General features: G+C 44.1%; 1 protein-coding gene across 2 annotated transcripts in view; it reads left to right on the top strand.

The window, feature by feature from the left end:
* nfkb1 (nuclear factor of kappa light polypeptide gene enhancer in B-cells 1) overlaps positions 1-23890 on the top strand; it is a 29229-nt gene that overhangs the window by 2021 nt on the left and 3318 nt on the right. For both annotated transcript variants that reach the window (XM_013912036.1, XM_013912037.1), the window contains exons 2-17: positions 2420-2466; positions 3879-3954; positions 6258-6298; positions 8140-8238; positions 17693-17844; positions 17924-18087; positions 18173-18331; positions 20614-20718; positions 21510-21601; positions 21686-21824; positions 22108-22239; positions 22342-22461; positions 22826-22987; positions 23216-23357; positions 23446-23560; positions 23642-23843. In XM_013912036.1, coding sequence (XP_013767490.1) covers positions 2428-2466; positions 3879-3954; positions 6258-6298; positions 8140-8238; positions 17693-17844; positions 17924-18087; positions 18173-18331; positions 20614-20718; positions 21510-21601; positions 21686-21824; positions 22108-22239; positions 22342-22461; positions 22826-22987; positions 23216-23357; positions 23446-23560; positions 23642-23843 — 1939 coding nt within the window. In that variant the 5' untranslated portion in view covers positions 2420-2427. The remainder of the gene's footprint in view (positions 1-2419; positions 2467-3878; positions 3955-6257; positions 6299-8139; positions 8239-17692; positions 17845-17923; positions 18088-18172; positions 18332-20613; positions 20719-21509; positions 21602-21685; positions 21825-22107; positions 22240-22341; positions 22462-22825; positions 22988-23215; positions 23358-23445; positions 23561-23641; positions 23844-23890) is intronic.

Here is a 23890-nt window from a genome sequence, read left to right as displayed (position 1 = left end):
TTTTTTTTTTTATTGACTTGATGTCAAAGCAAAAATTCACATTTTGCCTCAAAAATGGCTTACTAAATGCTAAATACTAAGGACTGGGCTAACAAACACGCTGAAACATTTCTGTGCTGTATTTGCAGTACATAAAGGACAGAAATATACTGCACTTCCTATAATTGTATTTTATAATTTACCATTGGGGTTGTAATTAAACTGGTTTTAGAATCTGTGCTGACCTTGGCTTTGTTCGTGTGTTGACCTTCAAATGGCGTTGTAGGGCAAAAAAGCTGAGCTCACAGTAATGAGAGGTTAAATTACTTTGTGAAAATGATTGTTGTTCCATTAATTTACACAGCACAATCTGAAGAGTTTTCAGGTTACCCTGAGACTGGATTTGCTCTTAACTTGAAAGGTGTTTGACATAGAGTGAAAATTGCTAGCTAACTTGACAGACTTAAGCTGTTAGAACTTATAAATCATAGGTGTCAAACTCTGGCCCGCGGGCCAAATTTGGCCCGCAGCCTAATTACATTTGGCCCGCGAAGCCATACCAAATTACTATTAGAGCTGGCCTACTGGTATTATACAGCTAATATATATATTGTTTAGTATTAAGCTTTGCTTGTTCCATATTCAGTTTTTTAGCAAAATGTGTTTGAGTCCATAAGAAAAGATTCATTCTTATATCTGGAGGAATAAATATAATTCAATAAATATTAACGTTAGCCCGCGACTTTGTTCCAGTTTTGACTTTTTGGCCCACTGTGTATTTGAGTTTGACACCCCTGCTCTAATACAAGACCAAAGCTGTCTTACCAGCTTAAATACTATGATATTAGCTCTTTATTACTCCTTATAAAGGACTTATCAAAGCCTTATTTAGCATGACTGAAACAGCAAACAAAAAAGTGGCAGTGGTGTGTCCCCATTGTGAAGTGAGGTGCAGTTCCTAACAGATTCACTGGTAGTTTGACGCTCATTAATCCACACAGCTCCAAAATAATGATAACAGCCACTGAGTTCCAGTTAAAAATAACAACTGCATGCTTGTTTAAGCATCTAAAAACTGTCAGGTGAAACCTGTGCAGCAGGTTTATACCTCCCACCACCAAACCAGCCCCCCCCCCCAGCTCCTGTCCAACAGCATGCCTTCAAAGACCATTTACTGTGTGATCGGGCTGTTGTGTGGTTTCTGGGCTGCAGTGAAAGCAGCTTAGGTGTTAAGTGAAGGAGGAAGTGACATACAAGCGAAATGGCCTTCACTCTAATATCGGTCGAAAGACTGCATTAAGACACACAAAAAGGCAACTTTTATAAAGGCCTCTAGGTCAGGCCTCTCTTAGTCAGGGGTGGGCAACTCCACGCCTCAAGGGCCGGTGTCCTGCAGGTTTTAGATCTCACATTGGGTCAACTTACCTGAATCAAATGATTAGTTCATCACCAGGCCTCTGGAGAACTTCAAGACATGCTGAGGAGGTAATTTAGCAATTTAATTCAGCTGTGTTGGTTTAAGACATATCTGCCCACCCCTGCTCTTAAGTGGTCAGGTATAAAATGCAGTTTTTAAGAACCAGTTCGTTTACCATTTACAGGCCTATATGCATCATGAAAAGGGATGCACCAGTTCAACTTTCAACGCCATTCATCAGTACGCTAACATCAGGTTGAGCCTTAATGTTGCTTCTCTAACTTTCTAAAATAAAATATGCCAGAAAAGAAAAGAAAAGAAAAATGCATTTACAAATGTATTCTGTATTTGAGCTGAGTGTGAGAGTCTTTACTGCTGGTACTCCTTCTGTCCCTGCTCTCAGTCTCGCTGTGGGTGCACCTCCTCACACACGGAGTGGAGCACACAGAGAAACAGGAGAAGAGAAATAGTATTATGATGCCACTGTTCTGTCACTGCAAGTGCACAAAGGCTTCCCAACATGTGGGAAAACGTAACGAGAGAGAGGATGGAAAAAGCTGTCGGCAGTTTCTGGTTAAATTAAAAACTTTAGCAAATGTTCAAAGTGACTGCTGACCTCTAAAAAGGCCTTTAACCCTCAAATAAACGGTCAATAAAGTTGCTGTCAGTCAATTTTCTGTTGCTAAAATAAGAGATTAACCATTAATTGTTGCAGTTCTGCAGTTTTTAATGGTCGCTTTGAAAAAAGAAAGTTGTGAATGAAGTAGTTGTAACAGAAATTAGAGTATTTAGAGAGTAAGTCACTTTACTCATATAGAATTCTAATTCAAGGTGAAGACGGTTGTTTAGAGGAGTGCAAATAAAAAGCCTCAGTTATAATTAAACGTGTTGTGATGAGCAGAAAACATAAAAATAAGAAGAATGAACAGAGCACTTTTGTCATTCAGGTCTCTTACTCATAATAATAATAATCGCTGATGTCACTCCGTGGGTTTAACTGACGTGTTGCTCCACCTTTTGCAGACGCCACCATGGCCGGAGACGACCACTACCTACACACTCCCAACCAGGTAAACTCACCTGGGCTCAGCCTCCATGTTTTTTTATAATGTCCAGCTTATAGTCTCATTTACTAATTTTAAGTCGTGTTTGACCCAATATGATGATGATTTGGTAAATTATGCTCCTTTTGTAGTCAGAAAGGGAGACAAAGCAAGGGCTGTTTTAGGATGTCATTGACAAAATGATGACGAAAAAAGCAGCAGGTTCCAAAAACATGACTTTAATAACCAGTGGGAGATGTCACAGTTTCTGCAGGCTGACAAATAACAGCCCATATTTCTGCTCTGAAGGAGACAATCTCCCCCCTTTTTAAACCCTTTGAAATACTTGGATCTACACCAGTATCAAGGTATCACAACCTTCTTAGAAAAGCCGTATTAAAGTGGGAAGTGCTCACATGTGTGCATGTAAATGAGACAGTATCAATATCGATCCTCAACATTAGGAAACTGTGCTGCTATTTTTGTTCCTTGTTCCTCGTGAACGGAGCCATAAAAAAGGCTCTTTGAGTCACTTCTGTCCAACATCATGCAGATTATTGAAGAACGTGATTGGCCAGCAGCTTTGTTGTTTGATTACCTGTGCTGACCATCGAGTCTAGTGCACTAATACTTTCTATTGCTGTGTTAGACACAAATGTAATGTGATTACAGTAACTCATTTCTTTGGAACATTTTCCACGCAGCACTTTTCAGTTGTTCTTTAGCTTTTTTTGATCATTACTGTTTCTGTGGTTCTCCTCTGATCTTCTTCTGATCTTTTCCTTCCTGGTTGTCATCTTCAACTCCTTCCTCCTCTCCAGCTTCATCTTCCTTGTATTTCTTGGTCTCTGTATAGCTCTTATTGATTATATTCTTCATCTGCGTGATCTTCTTCTCGATGTTCGTCTACATCGTCACCCTCTTCTTGTTATTTCCTATTCTTCTTTTTCTTCTTGGCCTTAATCTTCTTGAACAGCTTCATCTTCTACTTGTCGGTCTTTGTCTTCCTCGTGGTCTTATACCTGTTCTTCCTTGTCTTGATCTGTCTCTTCTTCTTGATTTGCTTGTATATTCCTGATCTATGTCAGTGCTTTCTTTTCCTTCTTTGTCTTCTTCTTCTCGTCCTTCTTATTGATCTTCCTCCTTGGTCGTGGTTCCTTTGTGGCACTGATTCATGCAGTCTCTTTGAACAGACCATGCTGGGGTATCTCTTCTGCTTGAACCCTGAGAAGCACTGATGTGGGGCTCTGATCCGAGCTGCTGTAAATAACTGTCCTGTTCTCGTTAATGGACTGTTGTTTCTTTGGTATAACATGAATTATTGCAGTTAACATCACTCAAGCTGCACACATGTGAAGAACAAGAACTAAATAATAATAATGTCTTCCTGTGTTTATTTAAGTCTAAAGTCAGACTTCGTGTTTTTGTCTTTACTGCAGATGTTTGATAACATCATGATAGACCCGTCATGGGAGTTTCCACATTTTGCGATGCCTCAGACGTCTCTGCGGACAGGTGAGAGTCCTGCAGGTGTGTCCCACACCATCAGCTTTATCTTTAAAATGGGCGTCTTTGGGTTTCAGACTGCTGGTCCAACAATAAGACGTCAGGTAGTACTTTCCTGTTGGCTTGATTTGACCTCTGTACTTTCAGAGTTTATTTACTTTGAATGTGTTGTGTTGTTTTTATCTGGATTTCCCCTTTGTTTCTGAACAATAGTATAATTTCTGAAGAAAAAAAAGAGCAGCCATGGGTGGCATTAATCATCTCTTAAACTTGTCATTTTGAGATGACGGCTTAATCTTCGTGCATAAAAATACCACACTGTCACGCAACCATCACGCCTGTCTCTCCTGCCGTCCCCACAAAAGCTGTCAGGCCTTTTGTTTTCAGACGGTTTCCTTTGGTCTCACTCACTCCGCCATCCTGAGGTTATTACTGTGTGGTTAGCATGAAATAAAAAACACGCAGGTGGAGATAAAGTATCTGCTGCCCCATTTGTGTAATTGTGTTGAGCTCATACTTTACATACTCGAGCCTGATTGAAAAGCAGTTTAGTTCTTTTCCTGTTGCAGTGTTTGCTTCCTGACACTCGTCGTTTGGTTGACTGTGGTCGTTATATCCACGCGTATCATTGTTGTTTAGGTAATACTCAAAATTTAAAGGGACCCACTAAGACTTATGTCACTGGTATTCCCTGTAAAAAAAACTATTTACCAAAAAACCCCCAACAATAAATTTCATGTGTGATTTGGTTTAAAGTTCCAGGAAAAGTCAGACAAATGGACTTTGACTTGGACTGTTACGTCAGACAATGAGAGCTTTATATGGACCGTTACGGCATGAATGAAGCCTTTGTTCAGACAGAAGCTGAAGGCTCTATAACATGTGTGAAAGAAACATTAAAACCACACACAGGTTGAACAGATGCCGCTGGGGAGGAAAAACTTCCGAAACTCCACTTTCTTTTTGCAAAAGTGAATTTTTGTTGAGGGGGAAAAAATGAAGGTAAAGTGAAAGAGGAGTTTCATGACGTGTCCTCTGTGGTGGCTGTGGGACGGCAGCTCAGCTCTCACTTCCCTTTAATATCAACACATCGTTTCTCTGAGTAGAGACAGAGGTGTAGCTCGCATGGGGAAACTGGCTCCTCTTTACATTTACATGTGGCTACAGTGGTACGCAGAAAGTGGCGATTACAGCATTTCTTCTTTTAACATGTGGAAAAATACAACCGGTCTCTCCTGCACATATGGATGGTAGAGGAAACGCAACAAGGGCGACATTTCACAGTTCATATTTCATGTGAGACAACATTTCACCGACATTAAACAGAATCTCACATGACGGGAAACCTGACATGAAACACAAAATGTCGCAAAAGACATTAAACATAACGTGACATTTTAGAAAATGTGTCATCAAACAAAACTGAATGAAAGATGACGTTTAAATCTTAACGTTTTAGAAAATCGATATTGCGCAAGATGCCCGCGTTACGAGTTTTACAAACGACAATTCAGGAAAGGATCACCACAAAAGACATTTCAGGTGGCACGAAATTTCAATCGAAGCGCAGACACTGTCGCGTACAGATTTCTTGAAAGCCGTTTTACAGGATGTTGATAGCAAATGAGACGAGATTTCAGGGAAGATGTTTTACATTCTCCTACTTATCAGATGCATATTTTAAGAAAAACTGATGACATTTCAAAAAACACAACAGAAAACAACATAAAACATTTCTGAAAAGAGAGTTTAGAAAAAAATGAGACGCCACTACAGGCGATGACCTCACACAAAACATTTCTTATTGCACATCAAAAAAGTTTGAGGTTAAAAAGGAGCTCAAACTGAAATGTTGGTTAAACACTCTTTACGGTCTACTTATCAGTAATAATGACATCGTTGTAATAATTCTTAAACCGTGGAAACCTCAAACCGTGGAAGGGAGTTCCCCTCACTGTGACACAGTGCTGCTCACAGGAGATTGTTGGGGTTCTCCCTCTAATATTGATGGTCTGCAGCTCAAAGAGTCTTATCACTGAAACTGAATAGGATTGGTTAGAGCACTGCTGGTCAGCAGATGGTTGTCAAACCAGAGACCAGACCCAGGGTGAGGGGTGACAGATACCCCAGGGAAACTTTGTGTAGAGAAAAGCGTAGCTCGGTCTTTATTTCATGTGTAAGATATCTCAGTTCTCTGACACCTCTAAATGTCTCGATTGTCTGAAACCCCAAAACGAATTTTCAAAGAAACAAATCAGCTGTATGAGAAGGTGTTTGAATCTGAGTCTGAATCTGAGTCTTTGTGGTTTCAGTGGACGGACCGTTCCTGCAGATCGTGGAGCAGCCCAAACAGGTAACACTCACCTGTCCCGTCTTATCAGAGACGACTGACCGCTGGGTTTAGTTTATTTTTAAATTGGTTTTATTTAGAATTAAAAAAGGGAATTGACTTAGTACAGGATGTTTGGCTGTTTAAGTCACACCTGTAACTACTGCTGTTTTCTTTTCCTGTCTTTTGTTGCTGATGGTCACGCTGACTGTAACGGCACTCTGACCGTGTTCTGATGTCACTTCCTTTAATGCAGCGGTCCTCAACCCCTGGGCAGGTACTGGTCCATGAGTCGTTTGGTACCGGGCCGCCAGAGTTGAGGCTCATTGTCGGACATAAACCGGTCCATGGCACAAAAAAAGGTTGGGGACCGCTGCTTTAATGGACAGTGAAACACAGTTAGGTTAGGTGCAGCAAAGTGGAGCAAAGACTGAGGGGGGGGGTCAATAACAGGGTCCCCCCTGAGTCATTAAAGAGTCAGTCATTAAAGTGAAGGATGTTAAGGTGTTATTTTAACACTGACGGAAGAAATCCGGTTGTTCAGTGATGACGCGACGAATCCTACTTCCGGGTCTAAAGTAGTCTGCGTTTAATATGGCTTTTGTGTTGTTAACATGTTTAATGTTATGTATTTTCTTCTATTTGATCTCAAAAAGCTCCTAAAACAGTCAGTGATCACTGTTGACCTCCCTCGGCTTTTATTACCACTAATCATTTATTTAAGCTCAGTTTTTAAAACCTTAGGATGTAACTACACCCCAGCCCATGCAGCAGTATATGAATGACTAACCTCGTGTTGTGGATGGATTATCTCAGTTGTTCTCCTGGCTGAAGTTTGGTCCTTTTACAGCATCCTGCCATGCGATTACATTTGTTTCTGACCACCGAGAAAACTCACGTTAACTTTTATCGAGTGGGAAAAAAGTTAGCTTGTTTATATTATGCTAACATAGCTATGTCGCTAGCGGTCACGTAGCACATCATTATATACCAGCTAGCCAAACTTCAGTAACCCTACAAACGTCACTGCTGTTTAGTTTTCTGTCTTCATTTATGCTGGAAGTGATAAGAAAGCTGTACGTTTGAATTTGTTTCCAAAACCCCGCAGTCAGGACATGCTAACTTCTAACTCCGTTAAATGTCATAAATTCCGTTTTCATGGATGCCTGGATGTTAAACTCAATTGTTCCACCTGGTAGAGCAGAACGCTGATCATTTTATTAAAGATGAAAGACTTTAGACAGTTTTTCAACTCTCAGTAATGCCACAGTGATCGTTTGATATATGGACCTGCAGCGGAGTTTAGACCCAGACACGGCTAGTGACGTCAGACTGAACAACCGGATACATTTAACGCTCATAAGACCTATTTTAGTGACCGTCTGTGGTCATTAATGATCTCTGTTAGACTTTAAACAGGAAGTCTTTATTTAACGTGCTTCTCATGGTGCTGCTTGCTTTCTGTTCAAGCTTGTATTTACAGTCAAACTGAAGTATGTAAATTTGGATGTAGCCGTTGGCACGTTACCCATTGATTTTAAAGACTCATCATTAGCATTTCTGTCACCGCCATGATGTTTTTGGACGAAAGGTCAAAGTGTTAGCGGCGCTGTTTATCCCGGGAGTGGGAGGGCACTGACTTGGGTGGAGTATTTCCCATTAATTTTTGAGCTTTGAATCCTAAACATTTACACCTTTAATCTAATTTCACCCCATAAATGTCACACCCTCCTCCCTGCCTGTATATATTTATTTGATGACAGAGCTCCTTTAACTTCAGCTGGATTAACACTGAACAACAAGGCGACTGATTGTCAGCTGATGCATTGATACAGGTGTGCACTGTTGTCTTTTTTTTTTTGCAGCGCGGCTTCAGGTTCAGGTACGGCTGCGAGGGGCCGTCTCACGGCGGTCTGCCGGGGGCCACCAGCGAGAAGAACAGGAAGACCTACCCCACCGTCAAGGTAACGCTTCCTGTCTGCGCTTGTTCTCCAGGTGTCGGACGTGCAAATGTAAACCTCGTCCTGCGCACTCGCTACAGTCAGCTGACTCACCTGCAGAGCGCAGCGTTTAAACTTTCTTCCAGTTTGTTGGTCCAGGAAGTGTTTGAAGCACACAGAGTGAGCACTAAAATCAGATTGTGGTTCACTTCTGTCTGCAGCGGCAAGAGGAAATAAAACAGTTTCCTGCAGAGACTTTAATACTGCTGAGGCATCGGGCCGACTGTTTCTGTCGTTTTGCTGATTGAAGTTGTCAAACTGACTAAACCTGTTTTGAGCTGAAGCTGAAATATGAAAGTAATGCCGTAGTGCGATTGAAGCTCTGGGAAATGATTGTTTATATCAGTTTCATCGCAGTGATTGTTCAGTGAGAGTAACACAGAGCTCCTTTAACTACAGTTATTAATAACACACGCAGCCATTAAATGAGTAATTCATCACACTGTTTCTGCTTTCACAAGCTAACACAGAGTAAGACCAGGGATGAGACCCAGTCCTGCTCTGCTGTCTGTGCTGTATACCCGAGCATCAGTATAATGACACCGAGCTCACCTGGATGTTTGGAGGCCGAGCGGTCCCTCTGTGAACTGACTGTCCTGCTGATGTTGAAGCTCACTGTTTGTTGAGACGAGCCTTATTGGATCAAACCAGCTCCCTTTTGGTTAATTTTGGCTGACGTTATCTTGCCAGTTGAAGTTTTTAGTTGTAGGAAAACAAAATCAAAGCTAGTTTTAAGGTCATGATTATACGTGACGTGGACTTGAGTCCATAAATTTCATCATCAGACGTTGATGACGAGCATCTGTGTGGATGTCCACATGCTCGCCTGTTTTTTCTTTTTTTACCGCACAGACTCACATAATTTACATAACAGTGCACCAACTACACGTGTCCCAGGCGGCAGACTTCACAGGAGTATAACAGGACTGACTGCTTGGCTGTCGGGTCTCCAGCTGTCGGTGTTTGTGTCCGTCGGCCAGCTTAATGTGGCCTTACCCTCTTCAACTGAAAAACCAAACTACACTGGACACACTGAGGCCATAAAGGCCTGTGTTCACTTACAGGCGTGTGACACCATCATACAGCTTAAAGCAAGGGTGTCAAACTTATGGCCCATGGGCCAGAGTCACCCCACTGCAGACGGCTTTGGGAAATGTGAAGGAGGTCATAGATTTGACTTTGAACTGTGTTTCAGATGAAAACCTCCTTCGGGACCATCGAAGTAACAAAGTAACAGAGTAATACAGAGTAAACAGTTAAATATCAGGTACTCTTCTATCTACTGCAGAAATTCCTTTGCTTTATTGTGATTTCACATGTTCAAGAGAGAAATGGGTCTATAATAATTAATATATACATTCTTATCTTTACCTTAATAGTGTGAAACAGGCTTCGCAATGACTGAGGGAGAGATCCTAGTTTAAAGCAGTCAGTGTGGGTTGGACTAAGCTGTGCAGACAGTAATGTAAAGACGTGTTTGTAAAATTCCAAAAGGAAACATTTCCGATCGGAGCATTTTCCAGATCAAAGCTTTGGCTGAGGACACTTCCAGCTGATACATGGGTTCATGCAACCCTGTTTTAAGTTCTGGTGGAATTTCAGGAATGTTAAGTTTGGCTAGAAAGTCATTAATTGTGTTGCAGTTAGTTTGTGATCCTGAGGTGTAGAGCTCTGAGTAAAAGTTCTTTAATACATCGCCAAAAGTTGGTTCTGTTCATCTGGACATCCAGATGAACAGAACCAACCCGGATGATTGAGCATGCATCAGGATGTCCCTGAATACATGATTCACTTTTTCATGAGCTGTGAAAGTTTAAGAAGACTTGGCAGTTATCTATCAGGTTTGTCGCCGTTCAGTTGAGTATGTTGTTTGTAGGTCAAGCCTCGTTTTGAGTTCAACATGCTTTTTAAAAATTGTCTGTTTAACCTGTTGCATTAACATATTTTGTTCATGAGCGGCTTGTTTTTGCTGAATAAGTAGTAATTTGGCCTTAAAGGCATCCCATACAACAAGGCTGGAAGTCTCTGGGGAGGAGTTAGTAGCAAAGCAAAAGCCTATCTCATCTTCTGTCATTAGACAGAAGGGTTGAGTTGAAATCCCGTTGTAGGTGGGTGTGAAATAACTACACAGCGATTGGCACAGGAGTGGACCTGCTGCAGGCATTAAGTGTCAGTGATAGCGTAAACGATTCTCCAATACGTGTGGTACACGTGTGAGAGGTCTCTCTCTCTCTCGAGAGCTGAATCAAATGATTAGTTCATCACCAGGCCTCTGGAGAACTTCAAGAAGTGTTGAGGAGGTAATTTAGCCATTTAAATAAGCTCTGGTGGATCAAGGACGCATCTAAAACCTGCAGGACACCAGAACTGGGTCTAACCAACAATTAAAATCATCCCCCGGGATGAGAGAGTACTTATTTAAGGCAGGTTTGAAGAGAGTCTCGTCATCTCGTCATTCGGAGCATAAACATTTACTAGAGCGACCAAAGTGTTGCACAATTTCCCACTGACTATAACAACTGTGCAGATTTGTGTGCGACAACAACCCGGGCCTCAAAGGGAATATTCTCGACGATCATATCGTGCTTTAGCCTGGAAACGTGAGTGGAAGCACCGGCACCTCCACCGTGGGAGGACATGTCCAGTATTTTTACTTTTCAATTTTTAATGAATATTTACTGCATACCTAGGATGTTTGTGGATTCCTGGGGATGACTAAAGTATCTACTTAATCTGTCTAATGTAATCTGAATAGTGTTTGTTTTTTCTTGTATGACGATTCAGTGTGTGGTTAGACGTTTTCATGCTGACATGAAGGGGAGTTTCACGGGTCTGCCCTACTTAAGGTCAAAGTGGGCAGCATGTGGCCCACGATGTGAAACGAGTCTGACGTCCGTGTCTTAAAGGGTTGCATTAACTTGTAACGAGTTTAAAATCACAAAAATGTTGTGTTATGAATGTGTCGTAACAATATCATAGACTCAAACCTCTCTTGGGAGTCGTCTTAAGGATCCTGTGATTTAGATATTTGAGTCCTCAGTGAAGGTCTCGTTTACTCGTTTACTACACGTGGGCAATAATGCATTGAGTATTTAAAGCATGTAAAAAAAAGAGAAGAGAAAAGTTGCATAAATCACATTTAAAGGAAGTGTGCAGGGTTTGCCCCTGCTTACTTGTGATTTAGGAACCAGCTGTTAAACAATGCGTCGCTGCGTCTGCTTGAACAGGTCAAAACGAGTCGCGTGAAGCCGTCGTGTCAGCGGCGTTACAAAGCTGCACGGTTTTTCTCGTGAGCAGGGGAGAGGCTGGTGTTTACTATTGTCTGCCGAAGGCTGGTTTTGTTTCACTGTGGTTTTGGTTGGAGGTGACCGTCGCTGGCTTTAGAAGCCGTGGCGCTCTTGTTTCCACCCCGCGCTCTGTATGAGACTGACACAAGCACACGAGCTCGAGTTTCCTGCCGTGTTGTTTCTGTTGATGTTTAGTTTGGAGTCTGAAGCTCCCACATGTTCCGACCAAACCAGAAAACATGGGAAATCCCCAGATTCCTGCTTCTGTCTTTGTCTCGCTGACATTAAAACTATATGAAAGCTGATTAAAGAGATCCAGACTTTCAGACACAGGTCAGAACAGGAAGTGTTCGTTATAAAAAAAAAAATCATATGAGCTCATTTGTTTTCTGTACGTAGTCAAAACAGTTGCGTACGAGCTGAGAAGGACACGTTTTTTCTTGATGTAGAATCTGAATAAAAATGATTCATTTTTGGACACAATGGGCTAAAAGAAGTTTATTTCAGTCACGCTTTGCTCTCTGCCCTTTAACTGAGTACATACAAAAGATGGACGTAGAACTCTGACAGAACCTCCTGGTTTGGGAAACGCTGGTTTAACGCCTGGCATTTTGACTGCCGCCATATTGTTTTTTTTTAAGCTTGATCTTTTCCTTCCTGGTTGTCTTCTTCTTCTTCTTCTTTTTTTTTTTTTTTTTCTTTTTGTTTTTGATCTCAAGCTTGTGTTTTTTTTCTTGTTTTTGTTTTTCTTGTTCTTCTTCTTCTCCTTCTTCCTATGTCGTGGTTACTGTGCGGCAGTGATTCACGCAGTCTCGTAAACTTGATGTTGTCAAAACACCTTTTCTGCCGTCATCGCAGCAGCCGATGGTTTTTGACTTTGTTTTAAAGTCGAGGGATCTTTGGAGGAGCTGCAGCTTTTGTTGCTTCAGCGTTGGCTGATGCTCAGTTCGTCACGTTATGCTACGTGTGGAGGAGAAGCATTTAAAAGGAACAGAAGGTGACCAGTGGTACACCGAGCGCCGTAACGTAAGGACAACATGGGCTCATATGCATCAGCTGGGTGTACGATAGGCATGAATGAGATGAAGTCACTGACACAAATGAGGAAGTGTTCCTCCCACTCGCCGTGTTTGATCTGTGGGTCGTGTTAGAGAGATGTTGATGATGGTGAGTTTGCATGTTGAGGCTGCAGAGTGGGAAAACCCCTCCAGCTCTGGCAGGACCAGTGGGACGATGACTAGTCTGACTCACTCGACTCACCCGCTCCATCTCTCTGTTTTTTTTAAATTGATAAGGCATCTGTCACCTTCACTGCCTGCGTCCCGTGGTGTCATGCTCTGTGTACGTACTCTGCTCTAATGTGTGCTCGTGAAGTTCCCCTGAAGTTTCCACAAGAGTTTTTGTTTTTCTAAACTACTGACTTTTCATGCCTGTAGTTTCTTAAAGATTTCTAAGGAAGTTTTCTGGATAAAATTGGAATTTCCCTTTAAGGTTCTCGCAGTGATGAACATTATACACCTTTAAGACTTTAAAGGTTTTTTTTAAACTCGAGCAGACTTACCAGAGATCTACTCAAGCAGCTTAAGCCACGAGTTATTTTTGTGACTGATGATGGTGTTAATAGTGGAACGAGGTAAATCAATGTGCCCTGAGTCATTCCTGCTTTCATGAACATCAAGTTTTATTCAAGAGGATCTGAAAGCAGCGACTGATGGACTCACTGGGGCAATCATCGAGCCTGACAGGTGCTTTACCTGGCACAGGATCATCCATGCCACAAAGTTTTGAAGAATAAAACCAGATTTGAAGCTGCAGCTTCATGAAGCCAGATGTTGAGTTTAATCAAAAACAGCTGCAACAAAAAGTGAGGAAACGGCCTGTTTTATTCCTTAATACCAACATTAAAGTGTTTTATGCATTTTATTTATGCTCGATGCATGAAATCCACCGGAATAAAAAACACTGTGATAGAAATATTAGCGGCCTGCAGTGTGTGATGAATGTGGAGCGCTCACGTTGGAGAAGAAAACAGGAAAGTGTCTGAGCGCGTGTTAACCACAGGCCTTATTTCAGGCGAATCAAACTTGTAGAAACGGTGAGTGCAAAATGCAAACTCATTCAGAAAGTTTATTTATTCAGATCAGAACAGTCCCTTTTTTCCCTCTCGCTGCCTCAGCCCGGCCACAGCGCACACACCGGGACAACTTGGTGAATGTTTGGATTTACTAAGTGTCTGAACCAACTTTGGCATCATTAGCGTAAAACAAACATCCCCAGTAGCTGCACGCAGACTTCATCCCACAGCTGCTTTTCCTCACAATATTCCTCGAGACTCCGATAAACACTCGGAGCTCCTGCACGGATCGGATCTGTGCTCCGAGCGCTTTAGTTTTCTGACATCAGATGAAGTTTCAGCAAAATCTTCTGCTGGCCCGGACCTGTCCGAGAGCTCTCTGCAAACCACACACACACAAACACACCTCTGCTGTGTTTCATGTCTGTTGGGAATTTCCTCTCCTTGACACCCACATGTAATTACAAGGAAGTGGAGTTGCGTCACAAACAGGAAAGGTGCCGAGTTTCAGCTCGCAGATGAAAGCTCTGCATCCAGAGGTGTAATATCTGCGTTCGCGCCCACTCTGGCCCAGAAATACTGACATATTTAACCCTTTGTTGTTCACTCGTGGTCGCACAGCGGTGCTGCACAGACTACAGGCTGCCTCAGCGGGTGAAACTCATCAGGTACAGAGAGACCGAAACAAAAACACATTCGGTTGTTGGATTTAAATTACTGTCGTCATTTTGCACTCGGAGTCACCACTTTGAATTTTCCACAGCCTGATGGTTCATGACATTTCATATTTGTGGTGATGTAGATTAATCCCGAGCTTCACTTTCATCGGTTATCAGACGTTATACGTCTGCTCACTTGACTTTTCTGCTTCTTTATGAGGGCTGAGAGTCTTTCATATTTATTGAGGACAAACCTCCAAAGCTGAAAGCTAAAGCTGGTGTGGAAGTGTTCGAACATTTCCCACAGAGCAGCTTGGTTTGGTCTCTGTGGATAGGTTCCCTCTTCATAACGATTCTCTCATCCCAACCAGTCGCAGCAGATGGCCGCCCCTCCCTGAGCCTGGTTCTGCGGGAAGTTTCTTCCTGTTAAAAGGGAGTTTTTCCTTCCCACTGCCGCCAAAGTGCTTGCTCATAGGGGGTCATATGATTGTTGGGTTTTTCTCTGTATGTATTATTGTAGGGTCTACCTTACAATATAAAGCCCCTTGAGGCAACTGTTGTGATTTGGCGCTGTATAAATAAAATCAAATTGAACTGAGTGGGTGAGTTGGGGCGTGGCTACGTTGATTGACAGAAGCCAGATGGATAGATACTGAGGAAACTTCTGTTACGGCAGCAGGATGATGAATAAAAATGGTGCCATCCGCAGTAAACAGGCGCATAGTGAGGGCCTTTTACTGCCAGAGATGCAGAACATTTACACTTCTGATGGCTCCACCCCTATATTTATTTGGAATTTCTATTTATAAAAGACTCGACTAGAGGAGATGAGGTTTCAGGTGAGTACATAATAAATAATTATCTCTTCCCCCGGCATTCACAAGCTTAAATCTCAACCTTCACAAGAGACAGAGGTTAAACTAAATCAAACCAACTCCTCCTAATACGCCTGCTCCAATGAGTGAAATCAAGCGCTCCCAATGACATTTAATATGTAAAATAACCAAGCCCTTTGTCTCAGTGTGGTCCAATATGGGGTCACCAGGAAGTGTAGGTCCTGTGTTTAATATTTGGTCCTCTAAAGGGGACTGGACCCAGCCCTGCAACAACCCGGGAGGCAGCTGAAACTGGCTAACTGGTTGTATCAGCTGACCTTTCAAAATAAGAGAGAGCAAATTGTTCATCATTAGATGTTTAAATGTAAAAATCAGTGCTTAGATAAACATGAGTGCTCAGGTTTCATTATGGGAATTGGCATTGCACATACTGCCCTCCTCTCTGCAGTTTAGCTTCATCGGGAGCAGTGAAGGCTGATCACTGAGCGCTTCTCTGCAAACTCCACTTGGCTGCTTCACTGTGCTGGGAACGTCAGAGACCTCAGGTACTTAGTGTGAGCGTGTTTGAACCAGGAAACCATCAGACAGCAATGCTCGCTGTGTTTCTAGGAACTGGGTTTGTCTGCCAGAGCGCTTCGCGTGGCCCACAGCACCGGGAAGAGGAAGTGGGCTCGTGTTTATTTACTGCTGCAACGTTCCTGCAGGCAAATGTCTGCAGCAACATCATTTGTACATGCACACGTGTGTGCACGGTAGAAACGGGAACAGATTTCCTTTCCGCAAACTCAGTTTACCTCAGAGTGCAATTAGATAGAGAGATAACTTTTAATTTTGGGCGTGGAGAAACCTCAACGACAAAGTGAAGGAAATCATAACGAGAGAAAAAGCTACAAGTTGAAGTTTTACTTCCTCTGAAGGAATCTTACAGATTGTTTGGTTTTGGTTTGGCAGATTAAGAAATGCACTCTCAGTTTTTGTAGTTCTGGAACAGGAACAGTTATCTGGATTCAGGCTTGAATGTCTTAAATGTGACTTTGTAAAGGATCCGCGGCTCCTGACCTGATCACAGATAAAGTTTTTTTTATCAGAGATAAAATGTTTCGTAGCTCATTCAAAGTTTAGCTGCTTTCACACTGTACGAAATCTCCACTGATGTGTGCGCTGTGCTCAGACCGAACGAGCTTTCAGCCACGCCTCTAATGACTCGGCAGTATTCTCAGGTATCGATCAGCTCCAGCTGGCAGTGCGATGCCTTCACATGTGTCTATAGGTTTCTATAAGTCACTATGTTGCTGTTGAATTGGGTGCAGCAGCTCTTTGGAACAGAAGGATGCACACGCGTTAAAAGTGTGCAGGGTTTTTTTTTTTTTTTTTTGAATTTCACTGGAAATATGGTTATTGCAGGTTTCCTTGAAAAGCTGTGAAATAATTGGAAGGCTGTGCCCCCCCCCCCTCCCCCCCGTACAGTTGGGACTGACTCACTTTTGCAGTCTGAATTGGACTTTAGAAGAAATGCAGGTTTTACTTCAGGGAAAACTTCAGTTATATTTCTCTAACCTCGTCTCTTCGGTATAAATATAGGTATAAATGAGGCATTAATGAGCACCTGTGTGTTTCACAGCTGAAACTCATAAGCTTCAGACTCGTTTTTATTTTACAGGATCTGTTTAATGTAATCACCTGATAGAGATCAGCGCGCTTTCATGTTTCTGTCTGATGTTCGGACAGGGGATGAAAACACGTCTTTGCGAGATCCGTTAAAAAGGAGGTGAGGCGGCGTGAAACTGCGTCCGCTGAAGTTTGGCTGGTATCGTGAGTCATCCGTACCAGGAGAAAGTTTTTTGTGAACCGCAGCAGAGAAGCGCCGAGGGCAGAAAAATCCAAAGTGCCCTGAATCTGTCACCGTGAGTCATCTCTGGATCTCCGAATGACTTCTCTGAAACCACATCCATCCAGTCTGACCTCTCCCTCATTTGACAGACTCTAACAATCCACACCGAGCGTCCTTCAGCACAGCCACTGTTTAAGGTTCAGCAGAAGCGCATTTCCTCTCAGACTCAGTGTGTTGGCGATAAGCTGGTCTCCTGATATGAAGACCAAAACATGGCAAAGATTATTTTCATGCATCAGCGACAGATGACAGATGAAGTTCCCTCTGTGATCCAGAACTTTGCAGGATTCAGGAAAAACTCTTAAACTTGATCTGATCGGCATTATTTCTCCATTTCACAGCCAGGAGCCACATTCAGATGTGATTTATAAGAATATTAGAATATCAGAGCTGGAAGGCGAGTCTGGGATTGAATTGTAGGTTCATCAGCTGATCCCACGTGCCGATATGAGCCTGGAAAGTTTACCCATAATGCACTTTTTGAAGTTTTCTCCAGTGGATTATGGAGATCAGATCATCCAGGGTCCCATCAGTGGTGTCTGCTGCTCTGCCTCACAGACATTAATCTGATGCTCACAGCAGGTTATAGTGAGCCTGGTTTAGTCTTAACACTGTGAGTCTTGGAGTAAAGTTGCAGATATTTATGGTGGTTATCTGTGCGTGTGTTTCAGATCTGTAACTACCAGGGTCAGGCCCGGGTGGTGGTCCAGCTGGTGACGGCGCTGACCCCCGTCCCTCACCTGCACGCTCACAGTCTGGTGGGAAAACAGTGCGATAAAGGAATCTGCATTGCTGACCTGCAGTCCAAAGACTCCACCATCAGGTCTGCATCTCTCTCACACACACACACGCAGTGAAGCCTGTAAAACGATCGTATGTGACGCTCAGTTTATTTCTCATAGCTTCCCGAACCTGGGGATCCTCCACGTGACGAAGAAGAACGTGGCAAAGACTCTGGAGGAGCGGATGATCGAGGCCTTCAAGCTGGGATACAACTGCGGGGTCTCCATCCACCCCGACATCGACAGTGTTCAGGGGGAGGTCAGAGTCCCTCGAGAAATCACAGGTGAGTGAGACACATAACAAAGTTTAAATTCGGGATGTTTTATCTGTTTCATCGTTGACTCTCTCCCTCCTCTTTCTGTCTTCAGAGCACCACCTCAGTGTGATCAGAAATGCTGCCTCTTCTCAGGCCAAAGAGATGGACCTCAGCGTGGTTCGGCTCATGTTCACGGCGTTCCTCCCCGACAGCGACGGCGGCTTCTCCAGGCGGCTCGAGCCCGTGGTGTCCGAGCCGATCTACGACAGCAGTGAGTCCAGGCATTTCTAATCTTCTCCCTCCAGCAGGAGGGTTTGCAGGTCCGTCCACGATGCGTTTAGGGCTCGGAGGAAAGTGTAACTGTTTTTATCTCGTGAGATCTGCTTTGAAGGTACCGCCTGAGTCTTTGAACCACATGAAAGATGTTTCGTTTTCGCTTCAGTCCCATTTTGTGCTTGCTTGCGGTGTCGCTCTCAGTCTCATTTTTTCCACCTGCAGCTCGAACTAAAACCTGAGCAAACTTTACAGATGTGCGAGATAAGATTCTGGTTGCTGCACTTGTCCCTGAGGTAGTGACAGTCTGTGTAATGCTACAACGGGGATTTATTGAAGAGCGACTCACAGAGAAACGGTTTGTGTGGCGGGACTTTTTACACGTGTATTTAAAGATGAGGAGATGAAGATTATTAAGGTTTGCAGAGGCAGTTTGCTGCCATTTCCTGTACTTCTCTTTAGTGTTGGATCTGTTTCACATTACTGAAATGTCCGACTGAATGACCGGTGATTATTGCGAGTCTGACAGACCTGAAACAAGCTGGATGTAATGCAGTTGGTTGCCCACAGAATTCTTTCCTTTGACTTTAATAAATGCCTGCAGCCTCACCAGGCATGCAATAAAAAAAGAGTGAGGTTTGGTCATAATGCTCCAAGTCCTGCAAATCCTGCAGGTCAGCTGTTCCACATCTCGGCTGTACAAACATCAGACTTACCTGCTAAGTTATTGCTAATGCTAATGCTAATAAGGTTGTGTTGATTATTGAAATGATAAAGCTGCTCATAAATTAGTGCTCTTTGGGGCACAGGTGTAGACCACCTGGTTGAGTCCTTGTCCATAAAAGCCAAAACTAAAAAAAATGAATCCATTATTTGGAGCTTGTCCTCAAAACTTTCCCGTTTCCTTTCATCAGCTCTAATCTTGTCATTGTAACCTGACCGTGTGTTTGTCAAAGTGAACAACCCTTCAACCGGTCGGAGCACACACCTGCAGGTGTCACCGACAAATTGAATTAAAGCCCACAGAGAAACGTGTTAGATGTGCAGACCGAGCTGCGCACGGACTCGACGCCTACTTCAGTTTGCTCCGATCAGTTTTAAGAAAAATGAAAACGGGTTTTAAAGTGAAGCTTTGAGTCTTGGTCTGCACTGAGAGATGATCATGTGTGAAGTTTTGTGTTGGACCGTAGATTCGATGGATCATTGGTTCCTACATACTGAACCTCAGCTCCAGGCCCCATGTTTCGGTCTGAAGTGTTGAAAGTTTATGAAGTTTGTCATTTATATGTGTTGGATTTGTGGTTTGAAAATGTTAAATGTAGAGAAACAGCTGAATAAAGCGACTGGTCGGAATCGGAGGATCGCTCTGGACTGAAGATCGGCGCTTGCGTCTCGCAGGCCGCTCGGTTTCGTTTCCCTCTTCCTGCTGAAGCTGCTTCGCTCTCTGTGCTGCACTTCCTCTCAGAGGACTGAACTCGACTCCGAGTTCATCGTTTCAGCCCCGCTCTGCACTTTCATTTTACCGGCAGGAAACATTTCACACACTTTTCTCTTCTCGATTCGCCAGTTTTCACTCTTTTACTTTTGGTTTTTGGACTTATCATTTTTTTAATTGCTAGACTTTCCTTTACCAGTTGCAGTAGACCCGCAGCGTTCAGGGTTCAGGCCAGCTTCAGTGTAATAGTAGTGAGCAGGAGTGGATCACCTGTTACAGCTACAGCGTGCCAGCGTTTGCTGTGCATCTGCAAGCTGCTTTGAAACCCACCTCCACCTCAGCTCCTTTTCATCCAGTTTCCACTTCCTGCGTTCTGTATGAATCCTGCTGTCCTCTCCTCTCACAAACCTGTCCACAGTCATGGACGTACCTAAACTACCAGGCCCCGTCCTGGCGGTGATTGCAAACTTCACAACTTCCTGTTGACTTTGTCTAGGGGAAGCGGCGCGTCTGTGATCTATTTTAGCATCTGTGGACATGTGCTCAGTGCCTCTATTTGATCTTACAGTGTGCTGTGGTTTGAAGACCTCAGCCTGTCCAGCACAGACAGGAACCCGTTCACAGCCCCTGTAACTTTGTGTTACAATTACACTTAAAACCCCCTCATGGTGTCTTTTCTGGCCCTGATCTCGAACACAAACCTTTGAGTGATGTAAAAGTGTGGTTACTTTACCTTAGAGTGATGGTGCAAAAAAAAAAACCCTCCCCTTTGAAGATGCGTAGCTCTTGAGGAAGCCTCGGGTAGGTAGATCTCTGACAGCAACTGTTTCTCTTTTCGCCCTCAGAGGCTCCGAACGCCTCCAACCTGAAGATCGTGAGGATGGATCGGACCGCCGGCTGCGTGACGGGAGGAGAGGAGGTCTACCTGCTCTGCGACAAAGTCCAGAAAGGTGAGCTTTCCGAGCAGAGCTTTTCCTGTTTTCTGTTTGACATATATAAGGTCAGGTGCGGGACGCTCATATTAAACATGGACGCAATTTAAAATAATGAGGTCAGAAGAAGCACAAAGGGGGAGGAGCTAAAACACGGCATGCAGAGCTGCTCCAGTAAACAGCTGGAAATGAGCAGGGCTGTTTGGAAGGCTGGTTCTGGTTTTTAAAGCACCTCGGAGCAAACATGCATGCAGGTTATTTTAAGGGCTGCTAAAAAGTCTCTCAAGTAGTGATTTTTTTCTTTTTCACTTTATTTGATGACGTTTCCGTGCAGTTGAGTGTAAGTGAGGTGAATCTGAGCAGTTTTTCCTGGTTGGAGCTGTGTCAGTGCTGTTGGAGGAAGTCCTGCTTCAGGGAATTCCCCTCCAACGTACAAATCCCACAGGAGGAAGAGTTGGATTCGGGCTGCCGCCTGCTCCGCTTCCAAGGTTTCTCTGAGAGAACCGATGTGCTCTGAGATCACGGTGGTCTGGCCTCCAGCAGCGGGGCAATGTTATTAATTATCAGTAGCCTGGTCCGGATCTCGTTATGTTGATGATTCTCCATGACGTACACTGCACAAAAGGTGAAAACCAGGATTACCCCTGAGGTTATCACAGGCCTCTGGATTAGCACGATCAAGATCTGAGAGCTGATTTTAAGCCACGTGAACAAAGGTTGATCTTTATGCAGTGCATCTGAGCTAGAGATGCTCCCAAGGCCTGAAAGCGAACTATGAAACCATGGTGACCTGATGTTTGCGTTTGCAGATGACATCCAGGTTCGGTTCTATGAGGAGGATGACTCGGGTCTCACCTGGGAGGCTCTGGGAGACTTCTCCCCCACAGACGTCCACAGACAGGTGAGCATTCCTGCATTCGGAGCTGCTACTTTGACCTGCAGGTGTTGGGAGTGTCATTAACCGTGCCCGTTACTGCGCCGACAGTTCGCCATTGTATTTAAGACGCCGAAGTATCGAGACCAGAACCTGCAGAAACCGACGTCTGTGTTCGTCCAGCTGAAGAGGAAGTCCGACAACGAGACCAGCGAGCCTAAACCCTTCACCTACCACCCCCAGATCTTAGGTAGGTCACATGACCCCGGTCTTCCTCTGGAGTTGGCCAGAAATGAATCAACTCAGGTAATGCGTTACCTGCACCCCACAGCCTGATTTTACTTTCACTTTCAACAAAAAGAAAATTAATAAAACTCCAAATTATTTAAAAAAAAAACACTGGAACGATTACAAGCAAATCAGCTGGAAACATTAATAAATAGCAGCAGAAAATTTCAATATTTATATTAATGTTTTTAGTATCTGTGTCCCAACACTGCCCCCTGCTGTCATGAACACGTGTGTGTTTTTAGACAAAGAGGAGGTGCAGAGGAAGAGGCAGAAGACTTTACCCAACTTCCAGGACTTCAGTGGTCATGGAGGAGGAGGTCTATACAGAGGAGGAGGAGGAGGTCCGGCTGCTGGAGGAGGACCTGGATCCACAGGTAGAGTCTGTGTTCTGGTCTGCTCTGCGGTTTAACACATACCTGAGGGTGACGTTATGTGATGTCATCATTAATCTCTGTGTTTGGGTGGATTTCCCTCAGGATACCCAGGATACCAGGGCTTCACTACCTACAACTATGGAGGAGGAGGTGGAGGAGGAGGAGGTTTCTCCACAGGGTACTCAGCGGGTCTGGGAGGAGGTGGAGGAGGGATCAAACATGGTGAGGAGCCATTCAAAGTAATTTAGGAGCTGGGAGAGGTTGAAATAATCTATGATAATCTATAATACAAATAAAGTAACAGATTTAGGAGCGTGACCTTTTAACCTTTAACCTAGTTAGGAGGAAGAAATAAATCATGACTCAGTAATCTCGGATAAAAGCCAAGAAAAGTTTTGGAAGTCATTAATATTATTATTGATATTATGTGAAATTTAGGTGACGTCTAAGACAATCTAGTTATAAACCAGATTATAAAATCTCCATTTATGAGAAAATTCCGTCTCTGAGATTATAAATCTGTAAATTTATGTGGAAAAACGTGAAAATTATCTGAGAAAACACAACAAACGCCGTTTGTTTAAAGCCTCTCAGAGCGGCGCCGCAGACAACGACGGTGACGACAACGACCCGGACGACGACTCGCCATCAGGAGCCGTGCTGCGAGCTCCAGCCCGGCCCGAACCCGTGGAGGTCAGCGAGAGGAGCGAGGAGGGAGGGGTCAGTGTGGAGCCTGAAGCAGAGAGAGGTAAGTTATTCTAAATTTGGCGGAAGAGTTTGTTTTTCCCGCCTCGGTGTTAGACCTGACGCTGCTGCTTTCTGGTGACACCGGGGATTATTTCCTGCGTGGCGCTCCCGGGTCCACTCAAAGATGCTCAGATCACACTGACGGCATCAGAAAGCTCAGGATAAATTCAGTTTTTACGAAGCGTTCAGGCGTTCCACACATCCGATCAAGTCTTTCTTTCTCCTTCAGAGTTCGACGCCAAGGAGCAGCTGGATCAGGTGATCAGCAGACTGCTGGAGGCCATCTTTCAGTACTCTGTTACGGCTGACTCGGCGTACCTGCTGGCTCCACAGCGCTCCCTGATGGCCGCGCAGGATGTAAACGGAGACACGTCAGTAAACGCATCGTGATGATCAGATGTGCGCACATTAAAAGTTTTTATTCGGCCGTGTAGTGACGCCTCCTTTTTCTCTTCTCAGCGGGCTCCATTTGGCTGTTCTCCACAACCAGCAGGAGGCGCTGAAGAGTCTGACGCAGGTGGTGTCTGCCCTGCCCGGAGAGGAGGTGCTCAACATGAGGAACCGCCTGTACCAGGTATGGAGCTCGTCGTCTCCAGCCTTACAGAGCCGAAAGCTTCAGGTCACGGAGCTAAAGCACCCCCCCTCTGTTCCCCAGACTCCTTTGCACCTGGCCGTTATCACGCAGCAGAAGGAGGCAGTGGAAGCGCTGCTGCTGGCTGGCGCCGACCCGACGCTGACGGATCGTCACGGCAACACAGTGCTGCACCTGGCAGCTCAGCATGAGGGAGAAGGAATGATCCAGTTTTTACTGCAACACAGAGAGCTGAGAGAGCTGCTGGACCAAACCAACACAGCAGGTACACACACACACACACACACACACACACACACACACACACACACA

This window comes from Pundamilia nyererei, unplaced genomic scaffold, assembly GCF_000239375.1.
Source record: "Pundamilia nyererei isolate P.nyererei 1_Seehausen unplaced genomic scaffold, PunNye1.0 scaffold00079, whole genome shotgun sequence".
In the NCBI taxonomy this organism is placed as follows: Eukaryota; Metazoa; Chordata; class Actinopteri; order Cichliformes; family Cichlidae; genus Pundamilia; species Pundamilia nyererei.
Note: the sequence above shows the minus strand (reverse complement) of the source record. Positions and strands in the feature narration are given on the sequence as shown.